Source organism: Vicia villosa, linkage group LG2, assembly GCF_029867415.1.
Source record: "Vicia villosa cultivar HV-30 ecotype Madison, WI linkage group LG2, Vvil1.0, whole genome shotgun sequence".
Classification (NCBI taxonomy): domain Eukaryota; kingdom Viridiplantae; phylum Streptophyta; class Magnoliopsida; order Fabales; family Fabaceae; genus Vicia; species Vicia villosa.
Window position 1 is genome coordinate 157,727,838 of NC_081181.1, and position 10,776 is coordinate 157,738,613.

General features: G+C 33.5%; 1 protein-coding gene across 1 annotated transcript; it reads left to right on the forward strand.

Moving 5' to 3' along the window:
• Positions 1-7,559: 7,559 nt before the first annotated feature.
• On the forward strand, positions 7,560-9,869 carry LOC131647193 (protein DETOXIFICATION 9). The gene is made up of 7 exons (XM_058917106.1): positions 7,560-7,928; positions 8,052-8,596; positions 8,672-8,758; positions 8,861-8,917; positions 9,013-9,251; positions 9,342-9,547; positions 9,631-9,869. The coding sequence occupies exons 1-7, from the start codon at positions 7,671-7,673 to the stop codon at positions 9,697-9,699; spliced, it is 1,461 nt and encodes a 486-aa protein (XP_058773089.1). The 5' UTR covers positions 7,560-7,670; the 3' UTR covers positions 9,700-9,869.
• The last annotated feature ends 907 nt before the right edge of the window (positions 9,870-10,776 follow it).

The window sequence follows — 10,776 nt, forward strand, 5'->3', positions numbered from 1 at the left end:
TTTTATCTTTACATCTTTTTGATATGACCTGATGTTTGTTTTCTCTATATAAGGGTTTCCTGGTTCTTTGGTGAATTTTTCGCCACTCCTGAGAGTCAAGTTCCCTTTTTGTGAGAGCAATTTTGCTTTCCTCTTCAGAAGCCTTTACGTGAGCGTTTGCTTTCTTTTAAAAGAAGCATTTTTTATTTCGCACTTAACCTTTACTCTATTTCCCTTCTCTCATCCTCTACATGTACCAGTCTTACCTTGAGGTCATTTTCTTATTTCTATTCTTTATTTGTTACACCTCATACAAATGATCACCCTATAAGTGTCTAGTGATTGACGAATTAGTTGTTCCTTCCCCTTCGTTTACCTCCACTAGTTCATACTTTAACCTCTCTATTATCCGTCATTATGCTTCAGTTATTATAAATGTGCTTGATAGTTCAGAGTCAGAGAGGTTATTTAGCGATTCTCTTGATACGGAAAATTTTCCTGACGGATCTCCCTTCAACGCTATTATTTCTGGCGAAGATACTAGAAGTGATTGCATATTCAATTTTACGCCCACTCTCTCTGTAGTTGTCGGGGATTCAGTTTTCCTGGTTTTGGCTTCACTAGAGGTGAAGGTTACTGCCTTGAATAAGGATGGAGCTCCCCTCTTCATCCAAACTTACCGATATTCCTTTGGCCAGGATCTAAGTGACGCTAAGATTAGGAATCACCTTAAGTTTAAGACTCAGCCTGCTAGTATCGATTGGCTCCGACCACTAGATGTTGTCGGGATGAGAGGTACCCGAAGAAGTACCGATCTTATGGAGCTGAATGATGCAAGCAAATTGAGTAATTGAGTGAGAGAGAGAGAGAGAGAATAGAGGTGGAACTAGGGGGGACTGTGGTGGGCCACGACCTACCCCAAAATTTTTTACACCATATAAATTTACTATAATACCCTAAAAAACAATATTATATGAAAATTTTTCATTCCATTTTAGACAGTCTTCACACAAAACTTTTCTAATGTAACTTCTTCTCTATTTCTCTTTGTTTCACACCCATCAAAATTTCATCTTCTCTTTGCTTATTCTTCCTTCAGGTGATTATTATTTTTCTTCCAATTTTATATATATTATTGTTTGATTCTCTTTTTTTTAAATGTATCGCTTCTCCTAAACCCTAAAGCTGTATGTTTCCACTTTCCCTATAATTTTACCCTAAAAATAGACAAAGCAATAGTTTAAATTGTATGTTTTTGATGACTGAATAGTATTTTTATTTATTTAATTCTGAGTGAGATGTTCAATTAAGACAGGAGGTTAGATATTTATATTTATACTTGTTAATAATAATATTTTTTTATAGAATGTGAAATTGCATAATTGGATGAGTGATTTTGAAATTGCATTTGATGATTGTTATTATTATTCACCTGCAAAGTGTTTTTTTCCAGTTTTCTATAACTTATAACAAGTTTAATTGTGAATTTGTGATTGTGTTAACTTATAACAACAAGTTTTTTTATAACTTATAACAACAAGTTTTTTTTATAACTTATAACAATTTTTTTTCTTCGTTTCTTTCCGATTTGAAATGCAGTCTATATTATATAGATTTAGTTGATTGATTGTCGTTGATGATTTCTTGTAAGGCAGAAGAAATAAAGATGAGGAATGGAAAAATTAATTATTTTTTAAAGAGGAAAACTTGTGAGAATGCTTATACATCTAAACCTTTAAAGCTTCAAGAATAGAAAAAGTGATAACTTCTATGCCCCTACTAGTTGAAGTTCCACAAATTGAAGAAGTGACAACTGCTACCCCTCAACAAGTTAAAGTTCCAACAATTGAATAAGTGACATCAATTATCCCTTAACTAGTTGAAGTTTCAGAATACGGAAAGTGTCCTCCAATATGGAAATATTCACCGAATCAAGTAGATCAAATACATAGAGCTTATATGAAATGGGGTCCATATCAAATCCGTTTAAAAGAATATCCTTTGTCTGGTAAAGAGGATCATCCAATATGGTTTCAAGAAACTTGGTTTGAAATCTTTTATTCATGGCTACAATATTCACCTTCAAAGGATGCCACATATTGCTTTCCATGTTTTCTTTTTAACAAAGGACTAATTGAAAATTCTGGATCTAATGCCTTTATTACTACAGGTTTTGGAGGTTGGAAAAGAGTGAGAGATAGAAAGAATTGTGCTTTTTTTAAACATATAGGAAATGATCTTCGCTTGGCACATGCCAATGCAATGGAAGCTTATCAAGACAAAGAGGCACATATTGAGAATGTTTTCCAAAAGAAAGAAGAGCTTAAGTCAAATAAAGAAGAATCAACTATGTCTCAAGGCTTCAATTGACACTGTTTGTTGGTAGACACTTCAAGCTTGTGCTTTTAGGGGGCATGATGAATCTAGCGAGTAAAAAAACTAAAGTAATTTTCTTGAGTTGCTAAAGTTCTTGGCATCTTATAATGATGAAGTAGCAAAAGCTGTGTTGGATAATGCTACACAAAATGACAAATATACTTCACATAAAATTCAAAAAGAGCTTTTGGAAATTATTGCTAGTTGGGTTATAAAGCATATCCGTAAAGAAATTGGTGATTCGAAATTTTGTATCCTTTTTGATGAAGCTCATGATGAGTCAAACAAAGAACAAATGACTCTTGTTTTAATATTTGTTGACAAATTTGGTTTAATACAAGAGCGGTTTTTTGAAGTGGCACATGTGAATGACACGACGACTTTAACTCTTAAGAAAAATATATGTGATATAATTTCTCGATATCGAAGGTTGAGAAAAACACAAGAAAGGGAGGGGGTTGAATTGAGTATTCAAAAAAAATTTCTTTTAAAAATCCTATTCAATCAAACAATCAAGATAAATAAGATAAGAAGGAAGGAGGAATAACACTTTCGGTTTATACAAGTTCACCTTAAACAAGACTAATCTTGTTCACCCTCCAATGTGTTTTCGCCTTCAAAAAGGACTTAATCCACTAATCTTGAAAGATTACAAACAATCTCTAGGAGTATAGAAAGACACCTTAGTCCTCTTAAGTATACAAACCAACAACCTAGTCACTTGAGGAAAACAATTCTCAAAAGATTTACAATTGAAGTGTTTACAATAGTGCTTCAAGGTAAGCAAATGAAACAACGTTAAAGAACAAAAATTAAACAAAAAATGAGCAACAAATTTTTATGTTTGAGATACTTCTTTGAAATAAATATTTCTCTTTGTGAGAATTTTGGATAGTAGCTCTCAAGTTTTCTTCTCTTTGTTTTTCTTTCACGTTAATATGTTCAATGTTCGGTAGTTGAGAAATTTCTTCAATAGAGTAGTGCTTCTATATATAGTCCCAAAAGGTAGACCGTTGATAAAGACAAAACGTCACTTTCAAGCCATCTGCCATAACGGCTTCTATGAGATCGTGGGAGACAAAGAGCACATAATTCGTACTTACATTTGCATCATAGTGGAGAGGGTACTGTACTGTTGTACCATTTATCTTCTTGTACACGTTTTATGATCTTTCACTTGAATTATCAGAGCTTAATTAATTAGAGCTTGACTTATCAGCAATTTTTGAACAACAAAATTCTTTATCTGATTTATCAGAGCTTAAGCCTTTTGCAAGAATGAGCGTGTTTCTAAAACTCTTTGCACATATTTAATGTTAGACAAATGTAAGCAATGAGATTTAAGAGAATTAGATATGAATCAAAATCATCATTATGTTTCTCCCCCTTTTTGTGATAATAAAAAATTTAAGAAATACAATTGATTATTAATTACTAAGCACTCTTTTCTAATGACAACAGAAAAAGGAATAACAAGGGTAGAAAAAACAAACTTTCATTGATGGTAAAGAAAACGAGTACAAACAAGACAGAAAAGAAAACAAAGGAATACAATAAAGAACATAACAACAATAATTTAAATAGCTAATCTCTAAAAATCTCACATCTTTCATCCACATGGGCAGTATTTGGATCAATCTTAGCCCTTCGAACTATTCCAACTATCTTAACTTTATAGAACAGTTCAAATAAGACTCCCTCATAGGGTATGAAAGACTTGTTTTGTCTTCTGGAGATCAACACAGAATCCACCAGATGATTGAAGATGGTTTGAGGCAGGTTGGTCGAAATACGATTAAGAAGACAAAAAATTAAAAATTTGTCATTATGATACACAAAGTCCTTGTTAACTCCTCGTGGTTTAAAGTTGATTAACAGAAAACAAAACCAATCTTTAACAAGGGGTAGAAGTTTTTCTGGATTGGTGGGTTCATATCCGGAGATGGTATCATAGACGGTCATGAGTTTCTTAGCAGAAGTGTACATGAGACATGATTGTTCTGTAGTAACAACCATTTGAGCACACCCAATGGCTTTGGAAATGGAGGAGAGAATGACGAGGATGGAGATCAAAGATACTCGATTGGATGCAGCTATTATCACTACTAACAGAGGCATACTTCCAAAATGCTTTTACAAGGTTTCAATATATGTGTTCTTTAAGCATGCCAACATAATCAGACTATCCCTGAATATGAATGATGACATAAAAGTTATGATTAATACTCAACAGATTAGGACGTTTTTCGTTAATGACTTCCAAAATATCATCATTTCCGCAGAATGTTTTTGAAGACATGATGAAAATAAATGTGTGAAAAGACTCTAGAATGGTTAACACAATGAAGGATGAAAAATGAGAAGAAACAATAAGAGATATTTATAGGGGGGAAGAAGACGTAACTGACAAGAGAACTGATTTTGTTACAAAACCAATCATACTTGAGACTCTCAAAGCAATTAATGATTGAGCTTGGGACTAGAGAGAATAAGGAATACCCATCATTTCCAAGGCAATTGTCAGGGTAATAAATACATGAAGACAAAAGAAACAAGAATATAGAAGGGTCATGCTTAACAAAATTAATTTTCAATTAAAGAGTGTCTCAACATTTTCTTAAATAACATTGATCTTTAAGTTGACTTTTCATTCTGAGCATCTGAGTGTTGTAAAGTGATGCTGATATATATTATGCTTCAGCAGTTGATAGTGCAATAGTTGATTGTCTTTTGCTTGACAAAGAGATGAGATTGTCACCCAGAAATTGACAGTTTCCAGAAGTGCTTTTATGTTCTATTCTTTCTCCATCATAATCTGCATCACAAAAACCTGACAGCTTGTATTATGATGTTTTCTTATACATCAAGCCAAGGTTAGAAGTTTCCTTCAGATACCTTAGGATTCTCTTAATAGCTGTTAAGTGAGTTTTCCTTGGATCTGATTGAAAGCGAGCACATAGACATACACTTAATAGAATATCTTGACGAGAAGCAGTTAGATAGAGAAGAGAGCCTATCATACCACGATAAAGCTTTTGACAAACTTTTGTACTTAACTCATCTTTCTCCAGAATGCATGTAGGATGCATATGAGTCTTTGTTGGTTTTCTATATGACATATCAAATTTCTTTAGAAGTTCTTTTTTATATTTGCTTTGATGAATATATGTAGTTTCTGGAGTTTGATTTATTTGAATTCCCATAAAGTATTTTAATTATTACATTAAGCTCATTTCAAACTCAGCCCGCATTAGCTCAAAAAATTCTTGGCACACAGAAGAATTAGGAGAACCAAAAATAATGTCATTTACTTAAATTTGGCATATCATTAGATCGTTTCTGAAATTTGCACAGAAGAGTGGAGTCCATCTTGCCTCTAGAGAAACCCGTTTCTAAGAAAAAAACACTCAGTCTATCATACCAAACTTTGAGAGCTTGCTTCAGACAATACAGTGATTTCTTGAGTTTAAAAACATGGTGTGGAAACTTGGTACTTTCAAAAGTTGGAGGTTGGTGTACATGCATTTCTTCAAAAATGTATCCATTCAGAAACACACTTTTGACATCCATTTGATACAAGGTTATATTATTATTGACAACAAATAAGATTAGAAGGCGAATAGATTCTAACCTAGCGATTGGAGTAAACATTTTGTAGTAGTCAATACCTTCTTGTTGACTATAACCTTGAGCAATCAGTCGTGCTTTGTTTCTGACAACTTTACCTTTCTCATTCACTTTGTTTTTGAAGACCCACATTGTTCCAATAACACGAGTTCTTTTAGGCTTAGTTACAAGATCCCGAACATCATTTCTGGAGAACTGATTTAGCTCTTCTTGCATTGCCAAAATCCATTCATTGTCCTGAAGTGCTTCTTCACAAGAAGTTGGTTCTATCAGAGACACCAATCTCAAAAGTGTTTCTTCAGTTTGTTTAAAGAAGGATCTTGTTCTGGAAGGTTCAAGTTTATCTCCCAGAATCAAATCTTCAAAAATACTTTGTCTTTGCCTTTGCTTTTTCTAGACTGATGGACAATCAGATGCTTCTGATGTGTCATCCTTTCTATTAGAATCTTTGTTCTCAGAATCTTTAGCTTTTTCTCCAGAACCTGCAAGTGTTATTTCTAGATCTGTTAAGTTTTCAAACAACTTTGACTTTTCTGAGTCAAATTTAGCATCGAATCTAAAATGAATATAACAAGCTTATCAGAGCGTTATAAGTATCCCAACATAATACACTTTTGCAATTTAGAATCAAACTTGTTCAGATACTCTTTAGTGGTCATAATAAAACATTACATCCAAAAGGATGGAAATAAGAAATATTGAGTTTTCTTCCCTTACACAATTTACAAGGAGTCTTCTCCGGAATAGGTTTAATAGAGATTCTATTCTAAGTATAATGCTGTATTCAAAGCTTACGCCCAGAAGTGCTCAGCCACATTAGTTTTGTTGATCACGGTTCTGGTCATTTTTTGCAATGTCCTATTCTTCCTTTCTACAACTCCATTTTATTGTAGAGTTTTAGAACAGGAGAAATCATGGAATATGCCATTAGAATCAAATCACTCTTCAAACTGTTTATTTTCAAACTCGCCACTCTGATCACTTCTGACTCTAACAATCTTAGAATCATACTCATTTTACATTTTAAAACAGAAACTAGTAATTACAGAAGAATGTGAGTCATCCTTCTACCTTAGAAATAAATAATAATACCCATGTGACGGTAAAACTAGTATTACTTATCGAACAGTTTTTGTTATTGTTGGATTATAAAAAGAAAACTTTATGATGCTTGTGCCGTGGTGGATGGTTTGGGGTAGAGATCCTCTCCATTTCTTAAAAGAAAGGGAAGACTCCATTACTATAATTTTGAGTATATAAAATTAAATAAATGTGAAATAAATGTCACATGTCATAAAAATACGTGTTATTTATATACAAAACTATAATAATAGAGAAAATGGAGAGAGAAAAAAATGGAGATGATCTTGACCCTATGGTTTGTACTCTACCAGGTTAACAGTTGTATGAATTCATTGTTTCTATATATATCATGCAATTTTATGATACACCTCGTGGATTGTGAATAAGTAGTAATATAAAATTAAAAAACATTCCATAATTGACTGCAATTATTTAAAATACAAATCAATATACCTCCTTTTTCAAGTACACTGTATGTGATTAACAACTCACTCTTCAATGTCACCATTATTTTAATAAACAGAAAGAGGAAGAAACAAATAATTCTTTTTACTCCTCTATCTATATATAAATATATAGATATACTTTTCTGATCACAATGAAAAATGGAAAATTGCTCTAGAGAGATGAATAAGGAGGTGACAACACCACTGCTGGTGAATGATGATGAGATAGAGAGCACATTTATTCAAGAACTGAAAAGAGTGAGTTTCATGGCTGCTCCAATGGTAGCTGTCACTGTGTCACAGTATCTTCTTCAAGTGGTTTCTCTTATGATGGTTGGACATCTTGGGATTCTTGTTTCATTCTCTGGTGTTTCCATTGCCATGTCCTTTGCTGAAGTCACTGGCTTCAGTGTCCTTGTATGTTCTTCTTAACTCTTATCTCTTCTTCTATTTTATTGAATAACCGTATCTGGTCTATATTCAAATCAGATAAAATTGATTACAATAGAGAGAAAGTGATTAGTGTGATGTTATTTGCAGTTGGGAATGGCTGGTGCATTGGAAACCCTATGTGGCCAAACCTATGGTGCAGAAGAATATGTAAAACTAGGAAACTACACATGCTGTGCAATACTAACACTAATTGTGGTTTGTTTACCCATATCAATTGTATGGATATTCACAGATAAAATCCTCTTGATGTTTAGTCAAGATCCTGGAATTTCTCATGTAGCTCGCGAGTATTGCATATACCTAATTCCAGGTCTATTTGGTTACGCGCTTCTTCAAGCATTGATTCGTTATTTCCAGACTCAGAGTATGATCTTTCCCATGGTTTTTAGCTCACTCACAGCTCTATTTTTGCACATTCCTATTTGTTGGCTTCTTGTTTTTAAATTTGGATTGGGACACATTGGAGCTGCTTTGGCTATTGGAATTTCTTATTGGTTGAATGTGATTTGGCTTTGGATTTATATTAAGTTCTCTCCATCATGTCAGAAAACCAAGATTGTTTTTTCTACTCATGCTTTACTTAACCTACCAGAGTTCTTCAAATATGCTATTCCTTCTGGACTCATGTTTTGGTAAATTCATTATAGGATGCTTCATTAATTTCATTTTCTCTTGATTTTCTTCCACTAATTTTGATTTTCATGTAGCTTTGAATGGTGGTCCTTTGAGATTCTTACATTACTTGCTGGACTTTTACCTAATCCTCAACTTGAAACATCTGTTCTTTCTGTCTGGTGAGTCTAAACCCTAAATCCTAAATCTAAATATTACTGGACTTTGAATTTACATGTATATAATTTGTGATCTTCTAACTTAGTCTTAACTAATTTTTTCAGCCTGAACACGACGACATTGCATTACTTCATTCCATACGGCATTGGAGCTGCGGCAAGGTTTGTGATCTGTTCTATCCAAATATGCGATAATATATAATGCAAGATTTTCTGTTTTGATCTCTCCATGTGACGATGTTTGTTTGTTTTTGCAGTACTCGTGTTTCAAATGAATTAGGAGCAGGGAATCCAAAGACAGCTAAGGGAGCTGTTCGAGTTGTTGTTATTATTGGAATGGCAGAAGCAATTATTGTCAGCACTTTCTTCCTTTGTTTCCGGAATATTTTAGGATACGCTTATAGCAATGATGAACAAGTTGTGAATTACATCGCGGAGATGGTTCCTCTTCTCTGTGTTTCTGTTAGCGCCGATAGTCTAATCGGCGCACTTTCTGGTTAGTTTGTTACTTCTTGTCTATGAAGCATGAACGCAGATATGGACACTAGACACGATACCAATACTAACATGTCAAGTATTATTATAGGGATTGCAAGAGGAGGTGGATTTCAGGAAATGGGAGCATATGTGAACCTTGGAGCATACTATATAGTTGGAATTCCTTTGGGTTTGTTATTAGGTTTTCATCTAAAGCTAAATGCTAAAGGTTTGTGGATGGGAACTTTATCAGGATCTGTGGTAAATGTGATTATACTAGCTATTGTAACAGCATTAACTGATTGGCAAAAAGAGGTTAGTTTTTTTCTCTTATACAAAGACATTACAACTACCTTTGTTTTTGTGGGGTAACTTAGCATTGATTGAATGAATTGCAGGCAACAAAAGCAAGGGAGAGGATAATTGACCAGTCAATAAAAAGTAGTAATAATGACTGTCACACGTGAAGCAGGCATTCAAAGAAAATAAAAGAAAGATAGAAACAACAGAGAATTGAGAAAGTGAGAGAGAGTGGGTGTTTGATTGTTTCATAGTTGTTATAGTGTTTGCTTTTTGGTGGGAATGAAGAGATTTAATTGTATAAAGATATAGTACTAAACAACAACTTTTGTGTGGACATGTGATGTTTGTACTCTAGTGGTATCATAAATCTGATCCCACAAGACTTGAATAGGCTTTCCTGGATTTAATTGAGACAGATTTGTCTTGTGACCATTACTTATGATAACATAAATTAATGTGCTTCTTCATATATAATACCATTAAATAATAATTGAACTGATATTATAAAAAACAATTCAATGAGTAGGCTAGTAAAGTTTAATATAGAAGAGAATGTTTCTGTTTAAGGTTAACCATGTTTAGAATTGTACAGAGTTCCTATAATAAAAAGAACTACATAATATATTGAGCAATCAACCAATTCCGCTCGCGTCATTGGATATCTCACTTAAGAGAAACTCCGGACATTCAGAGAATTCCATACTTCCTCCTCCTCGCAACTTCAATCCACACTTTGCCAGCATATCAGCACTTTTATTCGACTCCCAGTAGATTTTCAACACTTTGGACGCCGTAAAGGAATCCTCAATGGCTATGATTTTGCGAATTAAGCGTGTGTCACGCAACATACATTTAGTTCCCTTTATGATGTTAACCTGATTATATAGCCCTTTGCCTGAACCAGCTTTAAGCCTTCATAGATACCCCATAGTTCTACAGTAAGCACATTGCACTTTCCGACATATTTGGAAAACCCACCCAACCAAGTGCCAACAGAATTCCTCAGCCGACCACCATAGCCTGCTTCACTGCTGTGTGCCATTGCCTCATCAGTAATCTTTTGGTGTTTTTAAAATGATAAGAATTGACATTCTTATTAAGTTTATATGATTTGATGGATGTTTTAAATTAAATAATTAAATTTATGATTACAAATGATTTATTTGATGGATTAAAATTGATATAATATGTAAATTATTATAATTATATCTTATTTTACATAGAATTTAAGGTAGGATGAT